The sequence below is a fragment of the Lepidochelys kempii genome, chromosome 20 (assembly GCF_965140285.1).
Source record: "Lepidochelys kempii isolate rLepKem1 chromosome 20, rLepKem1.hap1, whole genome shotgun sequence".
In the NCBI taxonomy this organism is placed as follows: Eukaryota; Metazoa; Chordata; order Testudines; family Cheloniidae; genus Lepidochelys; species Lepidochelys kempii.
In genome coordinates, this window is record NC_136399.1 from 12,363,659 (window position 1) to 12,386,296 (window position 22,638).

The 22,638-nt window shown below is 50.3% G+C and overlaps 2 protein-coding genes across 6 annotated transcripts in view; one reads left to right on the forward strand and one right to left on the reverse strand.

Moving 5' to 3' along the window:
* The window catches only part of LOC140900931 (gametocyte-specific factor 1), a 32,507-nt gene extending 9,931 nt beyond the window's left edge, over nt 1–22,576 (reverse strand). For both annotated transcript variants that reach the window (XM_073318941.2, XM_073318940.2), the window contains exons 1-5: nt 22,467–22,576; nt 14,740–14,837; nt 12,491–12,614; nt 10,767–10,856; nt 5,252–5,327 (exon numbers count right to left, since the gene is read on the reverse strand). In XM_073318941.2, coding sequence (XP_073175042.1) covers nt 5,252–5,327; nt 10,767–10,856; nt 12,491–12,614; nt 14,740–14,837; nt 22,467–22,491 — 413 coding nt within the window. In that variant the 5' untranslated portion in view covers nt 22,492–22,576. The remainder of the gene's footprint in view (nt 1–5,251; nt 5,328–10,766; nt 10,857–12,490; nt 12,615–14,739; nt 14,838–22,466) is intronic.
* NCKAP1L (NCK associated protein 1 like) overlaps nt 22,238–22,638 on the forward strand; it is a 69,786-nt gene continuing 69,385 nt past the window's right edge. The window contains exon 1 of one of the 4 annotated variants that reach the window (XM_073318936.2): nt 22,238–22,576. In XM_073318936.2, the coding sequence (XP_073175037.2) occupies nt 22,475–22,576 (102 nt within the window). In that variant the 5' untranslated portion in view covers nt 22,238–22,474. The remainder of the gene's footprint in view (nt 22,577–22,638) is intronic. The other 3 variants (XM_073318937.2, XM_073318934.2, XM_073318933.2) reach the window with 3 other exon arrangements.

Sequence of the window (22,638 nt, forward strand, 5' to 3'; positions counted from 1 at the left end):
GGGACAGCAGAGCAGCACACAGCAGGAGTTTGCCTGGGAGTTCGCCTGGAGGGAGCCCAGTGAGGCTTACGTCTTGCAAACTGCTCTGAGGAAGCTCATAGTAGGAAGGTGATATGGAAGGGGGGGGTTCAGCTGTTGTGACCTGCACTGGATGTGCCATGTTTGTCTTTCTTCCACAGGACAGAAGCGACTTTGTCTGTACAAAGTGCAAGCTGGTCTCCATATTGGAAGAGAAGATTGAAGGTCTGGAGCAACAGATAACAACCCTGCGTTGCATACGGGAAACTGAGGATTTCCTGGACGAAACTCAGGATAGGCTTCTAGGGGCACAAAGCTCTACAGATATAGAGCAGGTTGCACAGAGGAGCCAAGAGACCAGTGAAGAAGCTTGGCAACATGTGACCTCCAGAAGAGGTAAGCGGAATGTCCGGGTTCCAGTAACACAGACACAGGTAACTAACCGCTTTCATGTTCTCTCCACAGGTATTGTTGCGGAGAGTGGACCAGATGATATGTCTGGGGCGAGAAAGCAGAAGGAGACTCCGCTGGTTGGAAGGCATGAGATGCGCTGTCCTGAGGTTGGGGGTTCCACGACCACCACCCCCAAGAGGAGAAGGCGGGTGGTGGTGGTCGGGGACTCTCTCCTCCGGGGGACTGAGTCATCTATCTGCCGCCCTGACCGGGAAAACCGAGAAGTCTGCTGCTTGCCAGGGGCTAAGATTCGTGATGTGACGGAGAGACTGCCGAGACTCATCAAGCCCTCGGATCGCTACCCCTTCCTGCTTCTCCACGTGGGCACCAATGATACTGCCAAGAATGACCTTGAGCGGATCACTGCGGACTATGTGGCTCTAGGAAGAAGAATAAAGGAGTTGGAGGCGCAAGTGGTGTTCTCGTCCATCCTCCCCGTGGAAGGAAAAGGCCTAGGTAGGGAGCGTCGAATCGTGGAAGTCAACGAATGGCTACGCAGATGGTGTCGGAGAGAAGGCTTTGGTTTCTTTGACCATGGGATGGTGTTCCATGAAGGAGGAGTGCTGGGTAGAGACGGGCTCCATCTTACGAAGAGAGGGAAGAGCATCTTTGCCAGCAGGCTGGCTAACCTAGTGAGGAGGGCTTTAAACTAGGTTCACCGGGGGAAGGAGACCAAAGCCCTGAGGTAAGTGGGAAAGCGGGATACCGGGAGGAAGCACAGGCAGGAATGTCTGTGAGGGGAGGGCTCCTGCCTCATACTGGCAATGAGGGGCGATCAACAGGTTATCTCAAGTGCTTATATACAAATGCACAAAGCCTTGGAAACAAGCAGGGAGAACTGGAGGTCCTGGTGATGTCAAGGAACTATGACGTGATCGGAATAACAGAGACTTGGTGGGATAACTCATATGACTGGAGTACTGTCATGGATGGTTATAAACTGTTCAGGAAGGACAGGCAGGGCAGAAAAGGTGGGGGAGTAGCACTGTATGTAAGGGAGCAGTATGACTGCTCAGAGCTCCGGTACGAAACTGCAGAAAAACCTGAGTGTCTCTGGATTAAGTTTAGAAGTGTGTGCAACAAGAGTGATGTAGTGGTGGGAGTCTGCTATAGACCACCGGACCAGGGGGATGAGGTGGATGAGGCTTTCTTCCGGCAGCTCACGGAAGCTACTAGATCGCATGCCCTGATTCTCATGGGTGACTTTAATTTTCCTGATATCTGCTGGGAGAGCAATACAGCGGTGCATAGACAATCCAGGAAGTTTTTGGAAAGCGTAGGGGACAATTTCCTGGCGCAAGTGCTAGAGGAGCCAACTAGGGGGGGTGCTTTTCTTGACCTGCTGCTCACAAACCGGGTAGAATTAGTGGGGGAAGCAAAAGTGGATGGGAATCTGGGAGGCAGTGACCATGAGTTGGTTGAGTTCAGGATCCTGACGCAGGGAAGAAAGGTAAGCAGCAGGATACGGACCCTGGACTTCAGGAAAGCAGACTTCGACTCCCTCAGGGAACGGATGGCCAGGATCCCCTGGGGGACTAACTTGAAGGGGAAAGGAGTCCAGGAGAGCTGGCTGTATTTCAAGGAATCCCTGTTGAGGTTACAGGGACAAACCATCCCGATGAGTCGAAAGAATAGTAAATATGGCAGGCGACCAACTTGGCTTAATGGTGAAATCCTAGCGGATCTTAAACATAAAAAAGAAGCTTACAAGAAGTGGAAGGTTGGACATATGACCAGGGAAGAGTATAAAAATATTGCTCGGGCATGTAGGAATGTTATCAGGAGGGCCAAATCGCACCTGGAGCTGCAGCTAGCCAGAGATGTCAAGAGTAACAAGAAGGGTTTCTTCAGGTATGTTGGCAACAAGAAGAAAGCCAAGGAATGTGTGGGCCCCTTACTGAATGAGGGAGGCAACCTAGTGACAGAGGATGTGGAAAAAGCTAATGTACTCAATGCTTTTTTTGCCTCTGTTTTCACTAACAAGGTCAGCTCCCAGACTGCTGCGCTGGGCATCACAAAATGCGGAAGAGATGGCCAGCCCTCTGTGGAGATAGAGGCGGTTAGGGACTATTTAGAAAAGCTGGACGTGCACAAGTCCATGGGGCCGGACGAGTTGCATCCGAGAGTGCTGAAGGAATTGGCGGCTGTGATTGCAGAGCCACTGGCCATTATCTTTGAAAACTCGTGGCGAACCGGGGAAGTCCCGGATGACTGGAAAAAGGCTAATGTAGTGCCAATCTTTAAAAAAGGGAAGAAGGAAGATCCTGGGAACTACAGGCCAGTCAGCCTCACCTCAGTCCCTGGAAAAATCATGGAGCAGGTCCTCAAAGAATCAATCCTGAAGCACTTGCATGAGAGGAAAGTGATCAGGAACAGCCAGCATGGATTCACCAAGGGAAGGTCATGCCTGACTAATCTAATCGCCTTTTATGATGAGATTACTGGTTCTGTGGATGAAGGGAAAGCAGTGGATGTATTGTTTCTTGACTTTAGCAAAGCTTTTGACACTGTCTCCCATAGTATTCTTGTCAGCAAGTTAAGGAAGTATGGGCTGGATGAATGCACTATAAGGTGGGTAGAAAGCTGGCTAAATTGTCGGGCTCAACGGGTAGTGATCAATGGCTCCATGTCTAGTTGGCAGCCGGTATCAAGGGGAGTGCCCCAAGGGTCGGTCCTGGGGCCGGTTTTATTCAATATCTTCATAAATGATCTGGAGGATGGTGTGGATTGCACTCTCAGCAAATTTGCGGATGATACTAAACTGGGAGGAGTGGTAGATACGCTGGAGGGGAGGGATAGGATACAGAAGGACCTAGACCAATTGGAAGATTGGGCCAAAAGGAATCTGATGAGGTTCAATAAGGATAAGTGCAGGGTCCTGCACTTAGGACGGAAGAATCCAATGCACAGCTACAGACTAGGGACCGAATGGCTAGGCAGCAGTTCTGCAGAAAAGGACCTAGGGGTGACAGTGGACGAGAAGCTGGATATGAGTCAGCAGTGTGCCCTTGTTGCCAAGAAGGCCAATGGCATTTTGGGATGTATAAGTAGGGGCATAGCGAGCAGATCGAGGGACGTGATCGTTCCCCTCTATTCGACATTGGTGAGGCCTCATCTGGAGTACTGTGTCCAGTTTTGGGCCCCACACTTCAAGAAGGATGTGGATAAATTGGAGAGAGTCCAGCGAAGGGCAACAAAAATGATTAGGGGACTGGAACACATGAGTTATGAGGAGAGGCTGAGGGAGCTGGGATTGTTTAGCCTGCAGAAGAGAAGAATGAGGGGGGATTTGATAGCTGCTTTCAACTACCTGAAAGGGGGTTCCAAAGAGGATGGCTCTAGACTGTTCTCAATGGTAGCAGATGACAGAACGAGGAGTAATGGTCTCAAGTTGCAGTGGGGGAGGTTTAGATTGGATATTAGGAAAAACTTTTTCACTAAGAGGGTGGTGAAACACTGGAATGCGTTACCTAGGGAGGTGGTAGAATCTCCTTCCTTAGAGGTTTTTAAGGTCAGGCTTGACAAAGCCCTGGCTGGGATGATTTAACTGGGAATTGGTCCTGCTTTGAGCAGGGGGTTGGACTAGATGACCTTCTGGGGTCCCTTCCAACCCTGATATTCTATGATTCCTGGTACTGAGAGGGCCAGGCCAAAAAAAAAAAAAAAATCTATTTTCTCCAAGCAATCCTGAACCAGTCTAATATTATAAAAATAGTAAGTAAACCCAGGCAAGGAATGTTAGATTATCTTTTGTTTTAGCTTGTGAATTTTCCCTTTGCTAGAGGGAGGTTTATTTCTGTTTTTTGTAACTTTGAACTAAGCCTAGACGGAGTTCCTCTGTGTTTGTGAATCTTTTGTTACCCTGTAAAGTTCTTCCATCCTGATTTTACAGAGGTGATTCTTTTACCTTTTCTCTAAATAAAGTTCTTCTTTTAAGAACCTGATTTATTTTCAGTGTCCTAAGACCTGCGGGGAGGGGTGGTTGATCTGTGCTCACTTTGTAACCAATTGGTTAGGATATTATTCTCAAACCTCCCCAGGAAAGGGGGTGTAAGGGCTTCAAGTGGCCCTCCCTGAATGTTTGCTTAAATCACTTGGTGGTGGCAGCATACTGTCCAAGGACGAAAGAGGTTAAAAATTCCTCAAGGCACAAATCCAAGCTCGTAGAAATAAGCTTGGGGGTCATTCACGCGGGTCCCTGCAACTGTACCCCAGAGTTCAGAGTGGGAAGGGAACCCTGACAACAGCCTTGGGTATTGCAGGGGTATTTCTAGTGAAGTTCTGTTAGATTTCTGGTCACCCAACTAGAACGGCAGAATCCAAGAGTGACTATTGCAGGAGTGCACGGAGTTATTAGAAGGGCAAGAACCCAGTTGGCCAGACAGTGTGGCCAGCCACAAGTGTTAAAACACAAACCAACCTAAAAGTCAGGCCCCAAAACCCCATGAAATCTTGGGAGTTGGTTTCTTTGTCTGCTGGTTATGTAGCATTTAGGCTTACACAGACTTTTTCAACCTTTTCTCTCAACCAGGAGGGCTAGACACCTGTTTGAAATCATTCTCGGCTTCCCAGCTGTGGGGCTTTACAAAAAAAGCCACCAAGGTTCATGAGCCTTCAATATAGTTACCCAAGTTAGCAGCACCGCCAGTGCCATAGCTGTTGATGCCAGTAGAGCTGGGACAGTCACGCCAGTGGGGGACCCGGCATGATCGGTGACCCTCTTTTCCCAAAGGGGTGCAAAGTGGCTGCTAGAACACATGAAAGGAGAGTTAGCTCTTACCTTTGACTTGCGCTTAAGGTGCAGTTTGCCTTGAAGCCAATAACAAAAGGAGAAGTGGCAGCAGACTCATCTGCCTCTGAGGAGGAAAAGCTTAGTGTGAGTGCACAATGAAAGGCTACTGGATAGGTTTAAACACACCAAGACTCTACACCCACAGATCACATGAACAGGAGGCCATTGGCCCTGCTCTCTCCCCAGCCCACTTACTTGGAACAGATCCTGTTCCAGAGTTCTCCTTAGTTGTGCTTCAGAAGGAAAATGTAACTCCATGCTCTGGGTGTCCTAAGCCTCTAACTGCTGGAAGTGGCCCACTTGGAAGTTGACCTGTTCTGTTCACCACCTCTGAAGCAGCTGGTGCTGGCCACTGTCAGAAGACCAGATACTGGGCTAGATGGAACATTGGTTTGACCCAGTATGGCCGTTATTATGAATGCCCACTGTGCTAGCCCTGATCCTGCTGCCCTCCTGAGTTATAAGGGGCATGGACAAGCAGAGGAACCACAATGCCAAGGTGCTAGCCGGTCTGGTGAAAGGGGTTCTCTTGGGATTTGGGAGCATTGCCAACACCCTAACATGCTCAGGCCCTCAGTAACAGCCCAGAGAGGTTTTATACCTGCACAACAGTTAAGTTTGCAGTTGATAGGGCTGGGGCCTGCCAGAGGGTTGGAGCAGGATATAGGCTTGTTTGCAAGAGACTTTTCCTGACCACAAGGCTGACAACTCCAGAGATGTTTGCAGTGTTGGTGTAGCAGTGTCTGTCCCAGGATGAGAGAGATGGGGTAGGGGAGGCGATCTCTTATTGGATCAATATCAGTTGGTGAGAGAAACTTTGGAACCACAAAGAGCTCATCTTCAGGGCTGGGAACGGTACTCAGAACATCACAGCTAAACACAAATGGAACAGATGGCATATTCTAAACAAAGGGACCATTCAATGTGAAGTGAATTGTTAAAACCCCTCCAATCATTGGGGCGGGCGGGATTGTTAGTTGGTTACAGATTGTTGTAATAAGCCATAAATCCAGTGAGGAGTCTAGGGGCATCTTAAAGACCAAGCTTTCATGGGTTAAAAAACCCAAACAGTCCTATTTCAGATGCATGGAGTGAAAATTACAGATGCAGGCATAGATATACTGAGATATGAAGAGGAGGGAGTTGGTTCTCCACTTGTAAAATAACTCCCTTCTCCTCATATCTCAGTACATTTATGCCTGCCTCTAATTTTTACCTCCATGCATCCGAAGTGGGATTTTTTTTTTAATTATTAAAACCCATGAAAGCTTATGCCCAAATAAATCTGTTAGTCCTTAGGGTGCCACCAGACTCATTGTTTTTGTGGATACAGACTAACATGGCTACCCCTCTGATACATAAATCCAGTCTCTCTTCAGTTCATGATTTTTAATGTCTAGCAAAGTTAGGAATTTAAGCTCTCCAGCCTGTCTTTTGAAGGGTGTGTGCAGGTTTCCTTTGAGGATAAGGACTGAGGTCAGATAGAGTGAGTACTTAGAAAAATGTTAAGACAAAAACATCCTCTCACCTGTAGGTGAACAATTTTCAGAGAGAGTTCATTTGAGAGCACAGTGATGGTCTGACCAGTTTCACCCCCATAGTTATTGGGGCATTTAGTACACCGCATTATCTGACAGGCATGTGAAGGCCCACCCTGGATTTTGAAAGAGGTGTTGGGGGGGAGGGGGTTTGATTACTGTAGCAGTGGAAATATATCTACAAGTTTTGCATCTGTTGTTCTAGATGGGACTGGTGCTGCTTTGGGTTGGTGTGTTCTGTCTGTGGGGACCTTGCTTCAGATTAGCTTGGAGCTGCAGAAGAAGGGGTTCAGGAGAGATCTTTCAGGAGGGGTCCCTACCTGGTAGGTGTTGTACTGGTTTGGATTGCAGTATGGGGTGGCAGGTGACAACTAGGGGTGTATGGTCAGACGGGGTGTTTTATTTCCCTATTGAAGCAGGTTCTCAGGCTATTTGGGTGCCAAAAAAAACCAAAAACAAAAACCATTATCTACGGGTAGATGTTAAGATACCACAGAATATGTTCCAAGGAGCAAGTCCTGGATATATACACCTTAACATACTGAAAACTGCCTTTACCAAAGAAGGACACTCTAGAGAAGTAGCTCCCCCATCATGGAATGGGACACCCAAATACTCCAAGAGAACCTGCTTCAATACAGAAATATCCCCTCCCCCCAGCTCAACTGCACACCCCTGCTGCCTCACACTGGAATCCATATTGGGTATCAAACTGGCACACAGAGCACATGTATAAAGTTTGCTGACAATACCAAGCTAGGAGGGGTTGCAAGTGCTTTGGAGGATATGATTAAAATTCAAAATGATCTGGACAAACTGGAGAAATGGTTTGAAGTAAATGGTAGTTTGAGTAGCGAGTTCTAAAATGCTTAACCTGTCCTTGCTGGAGTAATTACCCCTATGGCAAATTATATTAAAAAAGAACAAACTAGGTTTGTTTCTACTGGTGGCGCACATCCACACATACCTCGGTGCATATAACAAAAATGTATTCTACACATGGATGGAAAAAAAATAAATAACCCTGCCTATGAGTAAAGCTGTGAGTTTGTCAGAGTCATGGATTCCATGACCTCCGTGACTTCTGCAGCAGCCAGTGTGTCTGGCTCTGGGGCTGACTGAGCAACTCAGTCCGGGACAGTTGCACTAGTTGCTGCTGGGTCAGTCTTGGGCCACACCCCACCCAACAGCAGGAGGAGCCGTTTGGGTGAGAGGAGGTGAGGGCTCTGGGTGATGCTTACCTGTGGGGAGGGGGGCTCCCTGGAAGCAGCAACATGTCCCTCAGCTTCTACCTCTGTGCACTGCCTCCACCTGCAGGCACTGCCCTTGCAGCTCCCATTGGCCATGGTTCCCTGCCCCAGCACACCTGGCACTCCCAAGATTTAGTCAGGGGTACAGGACAAGTCATGGACAGGTCAAGGGATGTGACTTTGTTCATGGCCCATGACCTGTCAATGACTTACTAAAAAATACCAGTGACTAAACCATAGCCTTACCTATAAGGGAAGATTGAAAAAGAAAAATTGGGTTTGTTTAGTCCAGAGAGAAAAGACTGAGGCGGGACATAAGTTTTCAAGTACATAAAAGGTTGTTACAAGGAAGGGAAAAAAGTTGTCCTCTAACTTCTGAAGATAGGCCAAGAAGCAATGGGCTTAAATAGCAGTAAGAGAGATTTAGGTTAGCCATAGGGGAAAAGACTGCCCTGACAGGAAGTTAAGCACTGGAATAGATTGTCTAGGGAGGTTGTGGAATCCCGGTCATTGTCTAACCTGCTCTTAAAGATGTCAAAACACCTGTCAGGGATGGTCTAGGTAATACTTAGTCTTGCCTTGAGTGCAGGGGACTGCACTCAAAGACCTCTTGAGGTCTCTTCCAGTCCTAAAATTCTAACTATAACCCATACTCAGTGGGGACCTCTCTGAAATAAATCTTTCCTGAACCCCATTTTCTGGTCTTCAGACAACTCCCCAGCCTCTCCAAGATCATCAGAAGCAAGCTCCCCACAGACCAGGACACCAACTCAGAGCAGGGTCTGCTGCTGCTTTAACAGTTGCAAAACCAACATACATGGCTCCACTTTCAAGATCCATGGTTGTATACATACCTATCAACGTGTGGTGTACCTCATCCAGGGCACTAAATGCCAACAACAACGTGGGTGAAGCCAGCCAGCCAATTGCTACGCTATCGAATGACCTCTGACAGGAAAATAAGACAAGAACACCCTTTTACCTGCGGGCAAACACTTTTCACAAAACAATCACTCTGGGCTGGTCTACACTGGCATTTTACAGCCCTGCCACGGTCTCACTCAGGGGTGAGAAAAAACACCCCCCCTACAGCGCTGCAAGTGTCAGCACTGTAATGTGTCAGTACGGACAGCGCACCCGTGCCTGGAGCCGTGCCCCTTGTGGAGGTGGTTTAGAGCCCGGGGAGAGTGCTCCCTGAGTGCTGTGCTGAGCTGAGCTGCGACTACACAAGCCATGTTAGAGAACTGCTGCAGCACTGTAACGTTGCCAGTGTAGGCAAGCCCTCTATAGCTGGCCTCTCCGTCCCTGTCCTCAGGTGAAGCCTGCACAACCCCTGGAAAAGACAAGCCTGAAAGCTGAAATTCCTAACTTTGCTAGACATTCTTCAATCCATGATTTTTAGACACTGGATTTATGGTTTTGTACAGTAATCTATAATCCGCTCACAACTCTCCCCACCTCCCATGACTGGAGAGGTGTTAACAGGCCACTTCACCATGAATGGTCCCTTGAAATGGGTTAACTACTTATGCAAGAGCCAGCAGGAGGGCTCAGTCCTGCCCCGGAGGAGCCAATGGTTGCTCTCACTGATTTTAGCAGCAGGGATCTGGCCTTGTCCATGCTATGGGAATCTCCTCCCTGCAACTCCACTGCTTTGGATAAAACAGCAGGACCTGGGCACAGGAGAAACCTCAGCAGCTGGAAACAAAGTACCACCATATTAAACCTGCAGCCCCAGAGCCTTGATGCAAATTCCAACAATACTGAAGCTGTGGGAGCTCAGCAGGGGCAAGGTGGGGGGCCCTGCCAGTGCCCCCCAAATTCCCCAAGTGGAGACAGACACAGCCTTGTCAGCTACAGCATGCTTTGGCCATAGTAGGATTTTGACATGTTAACCACACACACCCTCACACCCCTGCCCATTGTACACCTTGTTTAGCATTTAAATGTGGTAAGTATTGCATTATACAGCTTAGTTTAACTAGTCAAGACAAAGCAGTTGTACTTTAGCATGTGTTAAACTGGTTGAGTGAAACACTATCTACCACAAGCACCAAACCTTTAATCCTATTTAAAGGAAGAGCCTACAGCGGTCTAAACTGGGTTATTTAGAGGGGAGTTGACCAGAGTAGCTATTCTGGGATAGTGCCCAAATGAGATGGGGGCTTAACAAGCATGATTTTAACAAGCAAGTTTCTTAACAAGCATGATTTTATTCCAGGATTACTTTGCTTATCAAGTACACTAATTATTCTGGAATTGAAGTCACTGATTCTTAAATACTCAGGGAAGTATCACGGATTCATTGCATCACACAATAGCTATGCCAGTCAGCTTCCATGTGTAGACAAGGTATAGTAGTGACTGGTAAAGCTAAAGGCAGCATGGTGTGTGGTTTCATGCTCTAAGGCCTGGTCTACACCTAAAACATACACCAACCTCGCTACGTCCCTTCGGAGTGTGAAACGTTCATCCCTCAAGAGATGTAGTTAAGCCAACCTAAGCCCTGGTATAGACACTGGTAGGTCAATGGAAGAACCTAGCCGCCTCCTTGAGGGGGTTGATTAGTTACAGTGACTGAAAAACCCCTTCCACTATTGCAGTAAGTACCTACACTATACCACTTGCAGTGTAACCATAGCCTCAGTCAAGTCCTGTAAGGCATAGGTACCGCATGTCTCCGATATCATTGGCAGCTTCTTCACTGACACTCACCTGCCTCCCAGTCCTCTAGGCAGGGGGGACACTGCCAGGATCTTGGCACCTCTTTCTGTTCCTTCTTGGGACAGAAATTCGTTGAGGTCTCTGCAAGCAGAGGAGACATGTTACAGGACTTGGAAGGAAGAGAAGAAGCCGGGTAGCTGATCTAAGAGTGAAACATGGTTGTCTACGTGGATCAGGGCTCAGTTCTGTTAGCCAGAGGCCCAGCATTACAAGGGGTCAGAGGCCATGTTTAACTGGAGATGCTCCTTAGTGAGGGAGATTTTCTGAACTCTCCTCAGAGCCAGGCTCAGGTCAGACTGAAGTGCGTCCAGGGTCTCTGCTCTCCTGTGGTGGCCCCAGCTCACTCCAGCCAGCTGGACAGCCTTTGTTCCCCAGGGCACAAGTTCATCCACCCCCAGGTTCCTGCCACACACAGAATGGGGAAGCCTTTAAAAGCCAAACAGCTTGACAAGCTGAGAAGTGTTGGCTCCGACAAGCCTAGCTGGAAAGGCCAGAGAACTCCCCACAAGCACCCTGACATTACACAATGGGGCCAATATGGTTCCACTGCAATAAACAGGGCTCACGCAGAGCTGATACCATTGACCCTATGGGGCTCAGTACATGCACTGATCTCCAGAGTTCTCATTATAGCTGTGGGGCCAGGTTCTCATCACAGCTGGGACAGGAAAGCCAATTCCTGCCCAAGGAAATGTGAGTTTCCTGTCCCAAAGCAGGACAAAAAGTAAAAACAACAACAAAAAATCCAACCCTCCCCCCCCAAAAGCTAGCCCCCCTCCCCCAATTGGGTTCAAGTGAAAATGTTTTGGTCTTGGACTATGTTAACTACAATTAGTTTCAAACTGTTATTTTGAACCGGAAACTGGATTTTCTTGTTTCAAGAGCCAACAGACTCAGATTTTCCAAGTTGCCGTGTCAAAGCCCAAAAAACCCTTTCCCATGAGGCGTTCATGGAGATCAGGGTTTTCTGACAAAAATGCTTCCTTGACATTCCCCACTGGCTCTCCTAAGCACCTAGTTAGCCATTCAGTAGGGCCCCCAACACCCTGAGCCTGGCATTGGGCACTTCAGAAATGCTGGCTCCTAGTGCTCTGCTCTCTGGATGCAGGTTTGCAGGCTATCCCCCACTCCCTGTGGTCAGCAGCTCCCACCCCAGTGAGCAGACGGTAGACACCACAACTCTTCAGTGATGCCAGGTGACCTGCCCCTGCTGTGCCAGGCAGTGAGCACTTCCCCCAGCTAGTCAGGAGGATACTTCCTTAGCCTGCTATGAACAGCTGGCTATGGGCATTGGGGAGGGGAAGGGATTTCTAGCCAACTCCTGTAGAATCTGCTAATGAAGACAGGCTGGGCTTGTGCTACTCTACACTGGGACTTCAGCCACTAGAGCAAACCCTGCATGTTCACAATTTATACCAGTGCAGCTAAGCCAGCACCTGCAGCCAATACCCAGCCCTGCGATGGTACAGAGGGATGTGCTGGGTAACAGCGCTCAGCCTTGCTCAGAGCAAGTGCACCTACAGTAGTTGTGAGCATACTCTGCACTCATCACATGAGCTACAGATTGCTCAGGGCTTGCGTTGGTGTCCAGAGCAAGACGCCCTTGTCCAGACTCCCTTGCAGTCTCCCTAGGCTGGGGCAGGTCACGTCGGTAGCACACCTGCTTTAATACATGTATGCTCCTGCTGACTACTGGCTCCCTCCCCCAAGCTTACCACTGAACAGCTCTGGCGCCCTGTCCGTGCAGGTGGAGATGTGTAGCTGGAGCTCTTGCTTTGGGACTCTGTGGCGAGCATTGTAGGGGCACGTGGCCAGCTCTTTGGCTCTTTTCTTGTTATTCTGGAAGAGAAGGCACAAGATGCCACTATGCAGAGACAGCAGGGAGGTACTGCCGTGGCCTCTGCTCAGTGCTTATAAGGGGAGGCAGCTGACAGTATCTCTAGGGATGCATCAGAGCCAGAAGACTGGCGAGCTGGAAACAAAGCGTTGACTTGCCGAGTGCTTAGTGAGAGAGCACCACTCAGTATGTCTACACACTGCAGCTGGGAGCAAGCCTCCCGCCTGGACAGATGGGCTTGAGCTAGCGGTGCTCAAAGTAGTGTGCTAAAAATAGCAGTGTGGATGCTATAGTGGGGACTGGAGCTTGGACTCAAACCTACAGAGAGAAGTGGGCTTAAGAGCCCAAGCCACAACATCCACATTGCTATTTTTAGCCACACTAGCTCAAGCCCCACTACTCTAAGCTCATCTACCTGGGCCAGGAGACTCTCCCCTAGCTGCTGCATAGACATACCTGTACATGCAGGGAATCTGGGGCATCTGCAGCAGTGCTGAATTTCTTGGACTTGATTCTTGGTTGCTCCAGCCCTGTCCAGGAAGAGGTGGGGAGTGGTGGGGAATGGTCTTCAGGCTACCTTAGCTCTCCCTAGACTTGGACTGAGCAGCTCCTGCCCTTGCTGCTGCAAATTAGAGCAACCTTTGGGCTGCTCTACTTCTCATGGCCCTGGGCAGCAGAGCCTAGCTATAGCACAGCTACTCTAGCTACACCCAATGCAGCCACAACCTGTCCCCTATGTTGGGCATGGAGCAGGGCTAGCTTGGAGCCAGCACCCAACCCAGGGAGGCCCCTTTACAGGACGTTTTCCCAGGAGACCATTTCCACATACTTCAGGCCCCTTTGTGCAGCCAGAGTAACCTAAAGGGACATTAGTGTAACCTCACTAAGGCACTGGAGCCCCTTAGTGACACAGGGCAGGCCTGGATCTAAGTTGCCTTGAAGTTCAGGAGCTTTTGGAGCCTGGGTGTCTCCAAGGGTTAACTCTGCAGTGAAGACATAACTCAAGTGATCAGCAGTTGAGCTGGCCTAGCCCAGGTAAACAGCCAGACCATAGAGCCCTGCCCAAGCTGCTGGGGCCACACTCACTCATGCAAGGCTCAGACTTTTTCGGGGGTGGGGGCAGCCCACAGAGGAGGGAGAGGAGGTGTAGCTGCAGGCTCTCAGCTGAGCTGCTCTGATGTTTTCCCCCAGTGAATTGTAGGAAGGCATGAAAGGACTATCAGGTTCAGTCTGGGTCTTCAGTGCAGAGTGGGCAGATTACCAAGAGAGGCAATCAGACTCCCTCCTACTCCAGCAGGGGTCAGCTAACCCAGGTGTGAAGCACCTCCACACATGGGCCAGAGGGTTTGTGGGGATGGACAGAAGCCAGGGTAGGGGCAATACCTGAGTTAACCGGGCAGTTAAGAGAAGCCCCAAATGCGAGTTTCACATAAACGTAGGTCTGGAAGGGACCTAGGTAGGTCATCTAGTCTGTCCCCTGCATGGAGTCAGGGCCAACTGTTATCTAGCCCATCCCAGGTGTTTATCTAACCTGTTCTTAAAAGTCTCCCTAGATGATCCCTAAATCTCCCTTGCTGCAATATAAGCCCATTATTTCTTGTTCAGTCCTCAGTGGATAAGGAGAGTAGATCACTCTGCTCTTTATAACAAATTTTACCTACTTCAAGACCTATTAGCCACCCCGACTAAACAAACTCAATTTTTTCAATTGTTCCTTATAGGTCATGTTTAGACCTTTAGTCACTTTTGTTGTTCTCCTCTGGACTGTCTCCAATTTGTCTACATCTCCCTGGAGTGAGAGGCCTAGAACGGGACACAATACTCCAGCTCAGGCATTATTAATGTTGAATACAGGTGAAGAATTACTTCTTTTGTCTTACAACACTCCTGCCATTACATCCCAGAATAATGTTTGCTTTTTTGCAATAGTAGTACATTGTGACTCATTTAGTCTGTGATCCACTATAAACCCCAGATCCTTTTCTGCAGTGCTCCTTCCTAGGCAGTCATTTCCCATTTTGTGTTTGCACTGGAGGCAGAGGAAAATAGTTTGCAGGGAACAGAGACAGGTGGCCATCTCCCCTCTGGGCACCTCAGACTCTGTCCCACTGGGTAGCTTGCTCTTACCTCTTTACATTTGACCAAGTGGTAGGGGAACCTGGAGGCTCGGATCTGGTGGTTTTTGTCATAGGGGCATGGGATGAGCCGCTCAGGATCCATCACACCTGCATAACAGAAGACACACAATACACAGTGAGGCTAGAAAGAGGGGTAGGCTGCCTGGGGTGATACCTTCATTGGCCTTGGGGAAGGGCCAGTGAGAAATCAAGATCCTGAGACTCACTGTCCCCTTTCCTTTGGGCACTGGGAGAGGGTCAACCCAGGAACCCCAGTGAGGAGCCAGCCACCCCCTTACATTGAGGCTAGACCTTAGGTAACTGAAGGCCAGCAGCATCCTCCTAGCGTCACATTTGCAGGAGCTGGGGTGTTAGACACCAGGCTCCATAGATTCAAGGCAAGGGCCACAAGCCTTGGTAGTATTGCCCACCTGCCATGGGGATGGCACAGGAGCTGGCAAAGTGATCCCAGACACGCTGGCAGGCAGGCAAGGTTGGGAGAATGATTTTCACCAAGAGATATTGACACTTCAGCTGGCACCCAGCTGGGGATGCAGACAGCTGTTGAAGCGCAAGGGCTTGTCTACACTACAGGGTCTATAGCAGTGGCTTTGAACCTGCAGGGCCCAATAAGCCCAGAGCTGCAGCCTATATGACATCCTCAGGGCCATACAGGTAGTACTGGATGCGGCCCACATAAACACATTGTGAGCCACACATGTGGCCCATGATGGTAAATAGGTTGAGAACCACTGGTCTACAGCAGTGTAGCCACAATGCTGTAATTATGCTGGCATAACGTCATAGCTCAGACACAGCCTACACTGAGAGATGGGCTCCTCCTGTCACTGCAGGAAAGCCACCTCCTCCAGCACCTTAGCTGCAGCCACCTCAGTTAAGTGTAGGCCAGACCTCAGTCTTCAGTGTGTCGCCAAGTGACGAATGTTTACAGAGCGTTAAGTGCTGCTTTCTTCATGGGAAGGATGCCCGAGTGTTCTTCAGAGACACCCGGTGGGGCTCAGCCCTAATGTGTGTGCAAAGCATCAAGAGAATTCTGCTCCATTTGAGCAATGTTGCTTGGCTACACTGGGAAGCTGACTGGCAGGACTAGTCTAATGGTATACCATTATAGCTATGCCAGTCAATGACCCTCTCTCCCCAACATAATAAATACCTCATTCTTTCAGAGTGCTCTGCAGCATTTTACAGATAGGGAATGGAGGCACACAAAAGGGAAGTGACTTGCTCAAGGTCACCCAACAGGCCAGTGACAGAACTGGGAAAGGAGTCCAGGTCTGTGGAGTCCCAGTTCAGTGCTCTATCCCCCCCTCCCACAATTATCTCTGAGGATAAAGCAAAGGCTCTGGCAAAAACTTAGTTTTTTTTTCGGGGGGGGGGGGGGGGGGAAATTTCCTTCCACAGACAAGCTCGAGCAGTAGATTTGCCTCTGGACACAGCCATGAAAGTAGCACCAACAAGACCCATGCTGCTTACAGAGGGCCAGACCTGTCTTGTGAATCATGCTGTCATCTCATAGCAGTGTAAAGCCAGCACACATTGCCATCCTGGGCTAGTCACATCAATGCCTGGGGCCAGGCAAGGCAGATCAGGTCCCCAGTGCCTTACAGCAGTGGTTCTCAACCAGGGGTCTGGGGCCCCCTGGGGGGAGGGGGGGCGACAAGCAGGGCTGGTATTTGGCTTTCTGAGTGCCAGCAAGTCTAAGCTCCTCTGCAGGGGGATGAAGTCAGGGGCTCCAAGCCCTGCCAACTAGGGCTAAAGCTGAAGCCTGAGCAACTTGGCTTCACAGGACACCGGGCCCTGGGCAGCTGCCCTGCTCGCTACCCCCTAATGCTGGTCTTGGCTTTTATATGCTGAAAAACAGTTGTGGTACAAGAGGGCTGTGGAGTTTAATAGGATGTTGTCAGGGCCTCGGAAAGAAAACATTCAGAACTGGTGAGGTCACAGCTGGAGTACTGCATCCAGTTTTGGGCCCCCCCCACGGCAGAAGGGATATGGACAAATTGGTGAGAGTCCAGCGGAGGGCAACGAAAATTAGAGGGCTGGGGCACATGACGTATGAGGAGATGCTGAGGGAACTGGGCTTATTTAGTCTGAAGAGAAGAGTGAGGGGGAATTTGATAGGAGCCTTCAACTACCTGAAGTGGGGTTCCAAAGAGGCTGGAGCTAGGCCAGGGGTGGACAAACTTTCTGGCCTCAGGGCCAGATCGGGGAAGAGAAGTTGTATGGTGTGCCATGAATGCTCACAAAATTGGGGGTGCAGGAGGGGGTGAGGGCTCTGGTTGAGGTGCAGGTTCTGGGGTGGGATCGAAGGGTTTGGAGAGCAGGAGGAGGATCAGGGCTGGGGCATGGGGAGAGGCTCAGGGGTACAGGCTCCAGGCAGCATTTACCTCAAGCAGCTCCCAGAAGCAGTAGCATGTCCCCTCTCCAGCTCCTACAGAGAGGTGCGGCCGGGCAGCTCTGCTGCCCAGAGGGCCAGCTCTAGGCACCAGCCTAGCAAGCAGGTGCCTGGGTGGCAAACAGGAAAGGGCGGCACTGCAGCAGCTTTCGGAGGCACGCCAGCGACAGCTCCTCCGCTTCCCTCTTCGGCGGCATTTTCCTTTGCTGCTTGAGGCAGCAAAAAATGTACAGCCGGCCCTGGCTGCACACTGCCCCATTGGCAGGCACTGCCCCTGCAGCTCACATTGGAGTGCTGGAGGGGGCCACAGGAACGTGTAGGAGCTGGAGCGGGGTCATGCCATGGCTTCCAGGAGCCCCGTGGCACAGCCCTTGGTCTAGCACCCTAGCCGGAGCAGGGCAAGCCTCAGACCCCGCTCCCCAGCAGGAGCTCGCGCGCCCGCTTAAAACAGATCATGGGCCAGCCTGTGGGCCATAGTTTGCCCACCCCTGAGCTAGGCTGTTCTCAGTGGTGGCAGATGACAGAACAAGAAGCAATGGTCTCAAGTTGCAGTGGGGGAGGTCTCGGTTGGATATTAGGAAAAACTATTTCACTAGGAAGGTGGAGAAGCACTGGAATGGGTTACCTAGGGAGGTGGTAAAAAGAAAAGAGACTAACCAATTTATTTGAGCATGAGCTTTCCTGAGCTACAGCTCAATTCATCGGAAAATACAGTGAGGCGATTTATATACACAGAGAACATGAAACAATGTGTGTTTATCATGCACACTATAAGGAGAACTTGTGGCACCTTAGAGACTAACCAATTTATTTGAGCATGAGCTTTCGTGAGCTACAGCACGGCATGCATCCGATGAAGTGAGCTGTAGCTCACGAAAGTTCATGCTCAAATAAATTGGTTAGTCTCTAAGGTGCCACAAGTCCTCCTTTTCTTTTTGCGAATACAGACTAACACGGCTGTTACTCTGAAACCTGTAAGGAGAGTAATCACTTAAGATGAGCTATTACCAGCAGGAGAGTGGGGGGCGGCGGGGGAGAAAACCCTGTGTAGTGATAATCAAGGTGGGCCATTTCCAGCAGTTAACACAAACCTCTGAGGAACAGGGTGGGTGGGGGAGGGGAGAAGAGAGAATAAACATGGGGAAATAGTTTTACTTTGAGTAATGACTCAACCACTCCCAGTCTCTATTCAAGCCTAAATTCTGTAAGTATATATAAATCTCCTCACTGTATTTTCCACTGAATGCATCCGATGAAGGGAGCTGTAGCTCACAAAAAGCTTATACTCAAATAAATTGGTTAGTCTCTAAGGTGCCACAAGTACTCCTTTTCTTTTTGCAAATACAGACTAACACAGCTGCTACTCTGAAACCTAGGGAGGTGGTGAAATCGCCATCCTTAGAGGTTTTTAAGGCCTGGCTTAACAAAGCCCTGGCTGGGATTATTTAGTTGGTGTTGGTCCTGCTTGTAGTAGGGGGTTAGACTAGATGACCTGCTGAGGTCCCTTCCAATCCTAACCTTCTATGAACCCCTGCCTTAGAGTCAGCACAAGGACCTGGCTCATAGAGCTAAGCAGCCCAGCACACACACTGCAGCATTACAGCCACAAAATGGAGACAACATTGCATTGCTCCATTGCCCAGCTCCAAGCACTTTGAGATACATAGTGTTTTGGCTCAGTAGAAACCCTAGGTATTGCGGTTATCACAGCTTCAACAGGCTAAGGTAGCTAGAAAGCCTCCCACTGAGTATTTTGTAAGTGCCTTTGCTAGCTCTCTACCCCCTTCCCAGGATACAAACTCAAGCTGCAACACCACTCAGCTCAGAAGCTAGGTTGCTTTTAGTTTTTTCAATTCCCATCTCCCATTTTCCTCAGGTTTCCACAGCAGCTACTTTCCCTCCCAGCCCCTAACCCTCTGAGTAAAGAGAGGCCAACATTGGAGCTAGAAGCCAGACACCAACTAAAAAATCCCAGACAGACAGTCTCTTTAAGTGTCTTTCAGGCTAATTTTAGGCACCAAACCCTGATCTTACTCTACCATAACTCTTCCCACAGAGTCTTGTCTGTACTCACCCCTGCACAGAAAGTCCTTCTCTGGCAGTTATGTCCTGACCAGCCAGCCCTGTTCTTCTCAGTAAGCAGTGTTCAGCCCCTTTTATAGGCCACTTATTTAGCACAGGTGAGGGCAAATTCCTACCTTATCTCTCAGATAAAAGCCTCCCTTCAATCTATTCCCAAGTATGAAAACAAGCTCCCCCTGGTGGTGGCTATGGCTGGCTTATATGGCTCCTTACTTGGCTCAGCCTGGGGGTCCCCGTGCAGAGATGGGGCCCTGCTGTTCCCATGGAATCAAGGCTAAACAGTTGCATGGTTTAAGTTCTGGAACTGGGTGCAGGGGCCACTGAGGGCCTGGCCAATGGCAAAGGAGCTTTCAGAATGCTCAGTGACATCATCCTATACAAGCTGCGTGGTGTACGCGGACAACACGGGGGAGCCTTAATGCCAGCTTGGGCTGGGGCCTGGGTGCTCCCCTTGTTCAGTAGGGCTGTGCTGGGTCAGTGCCTGGATGGGAGACCCCTGAGGATGCTGAGGACTCCGGAGCTGGTGGTTTCCCTAGAGAGCCCTGGTGGGTGCCATGCTGGGAACCTGACACTTGCAATTGTGATAGATTCCAAGGGAATGCAAGTCGATCCTGGGATCCTAAGCTATTGAAAATCTGTCTCCCTAGTTTCAGAGTAACAGCCGTGTTAGTCTGTCTTTGCAAAAAGAAAAGGAGTACTTGTGGCACCTTAGAGACTAACCAATTTATTTGAGCATGAGCTTTCGTGAGCTACAGCTCACTTCATCGGATGCATACCGTGGAAACTGCAGCAGACTTTATATACACACAGAGATCATAAAACAATACCCCCTCCCACCCCACCGTCCTGCTGGTAAGTGCCTCTGGGGCTCAGCAAGCGAGTCAGGCAGGCTGCAATGCCCAGTGGGGAGAGCACTGGCCTGGGATTTGGGAGTTCTCAGACCTGGCTTCTATTCCCTGGCCTGCTGTGTGACTTAGGTAAGTTGCTTGTCCTCTGTTTCCCCACCCACTCTGTGCCTGTCCTGTCCACTATGAACCTCCTGTGGCAAGGATGTCTCTTGCTCTGTGTTTGTGTAGCGCCTGGCATGACAGGGCCGTAATTTTGGTTGGGCCCCTAGGTGTTCTTGTGACGTATGCCATGATCAACTGGCCAGTGAGCCACTGTGTGTGGTGATATTGATGGTGGGAGGTGCCAGAGAGTCCTTGCTAGAGGCTCATTCATCTCCTTATCCCCCAAAATGCAAATGGCAATGGAAGATTCTCGCACTGCCCCGCAAACAGCTCAGCTCAGTCTTCATCTCTTTCCTGGCACTGCCAGCCAGGAGGCCAGTTAGGGCCCATGGCGAAGTGGGGACAGTCTGTAATATTTTTATGACTCCTACCTATACTGCGGTTTCCCTCTGTACTTTGCGTTGCTATTCAGTGGGTGCAAAAGAGTTAAGTCACTGTCTGGAATGGAAGGATGGGTCCTTAAGGAACTGGTGGGAACCCACCCATATAACAGAGAATCTGAAAAGACAATGGAAGCCCCAAGGGCTGAACAATTGAGACCATAGTTTTCAGAGTAACAGCCGTGTTAGTCTGTATTCGCAAAAAGAAAAGGAGTACTTGTGGCACCTTAGAGACTAACCAATTTATTTGAGCATAAGCTTTCGTGAGCTACAGATGCACCGGATGTATCCGATGTAGTGAGCTGTAGCTCACGCAAGCTCATGCTCAAATAAATTGGTTAGTCTCTAAGGTGCCACAAGTCCTCCTTTTCTTTTTGCGAATACAGACTAACACGGCTGTTACTCTGAAACCTTTCCTTCTTTAGACTGCCCCCCGGGCAGCTCTCCCATCCATCCCACAGACTGGAAACATCTTGTCCCCAGGTTCCCTGGCTCCATTGTGACTGTAGTGTGGTGGATGGACCCTTGTCTAGCACCCTTCATTTGGAAGGTTTCCAGGTTTCTCAAAGTGCGGGAGTGTCCCTTGCTAGGGGGCAAAGCAGGAGTTGGAGAGCGCCAGGAGTTGTCACAATTGTTCCCTAGAATTTCCATCAAAATGTCATGGACACCAAGTCAGATGTCTTACAGAAGTGTAAATCTGTTACATTAACACTATTACCTTAATCAACCAACCTTGTAATCTCATCAAAAAGCTATCAAGTAGTTTGACAGGATCTGTTTTCCATAAACCCTTGCTGATTTGCATTAACTACATAATGGTCCTTTAATTTGTTATTAATCGAGTCCTGTATCAGCTGCTCATGGCCCTGGTTGTCTGTGGCCTTGTACTTCAAGCCATCATTCAGGGCCAGGCCCATGCCACATGGGTGACATGCATTGCCAGATCAGTGCAGGGCACCAGAACGGAGGTGGGCGGCGGGGGGGGGCAAGAGGCCTGGCCTGTCCACTTTTCACCAGGGGCCTGCCCTCTGCCCCTCCTCTTCCCTGCAAGGCCCCACCTCCCAGCCAGGCAGGAAGTGGAGCCCAGCCCAGGGAGCCTGGGCAATGTGGGGAGGCACGGATTTTTTACTTGCCCTGGGTAGGGGGCCCACGGGGTGGGGACACAGGATGGGGGCTCCCTGGCCCAGCCTGGCTGTGACTTGGCTGGGGGGGGAAGGGCTTTGGGGAAGAGAATGGTGTGGCCACAAAGGGGGCAGGGCCTCATGCCCCCCCCTCCCCGCCACTTCTAGGCAGAATCTGTCGCCCCTGGATTAGGGTGTTGGTGTTTTCACTTGTTTTGCACTGGTGTGAATGGCAGGGGGCACTGAGCAGTGAGCCCTGCACCCCTGGGTCCAGCTCAGGCCCCGCTCGGCCGCGGGCTGATGGCGAATGTTCAGGGGCTGTCAAACAGCCGGGGTTTGGCAAGAACAGAGCAGACGGCTGCTCTGGGTGATGGGGGTTGCCACAGAGCATTGAGGCCCTGCTGAGTCCCCGCCCTTGAGCCCAGCCCAGGAAGCCACGGCCCAAAAGGGGAAGCTGCTGTCGGCGCTTGGGGAAGTGTCGCTGCGGGGTGAAGCTCGGCTCTGCGATGGCTTCGAGTGCCTGGACCAATCAGTGGGATCCCTGCTGTCTCCCCCCCCCCGCCGAAAAGGAAGCGCCAATCGGAGGAGCAGCAGCAATGCCGCCCCCTCCCCCGCAGCGCAGACCTGCCATTTTGGTGGCTTGGTGCCTGTCGGGTGTGTAGCCGTTGGGAGGCCTGGCCGCCTCCTTCCAGTGGGTTATTGGGTGTGGAGCAGGGGTGAGAGCTCACCTGGGGAGATGTCTCTGCCCTCCATCTACCAGCACAAGTTCGCGGAGAAGCTGACGATCCTCAATGACAGGGGGAAGGGCGTCCTCATCCGCATATACAACATCAAGAAGGTGGGTGTGGCCGACCTGCGGGGTTGCATGGTGGGGGAGGGGGGCTGAGTTTGCACCAGCCT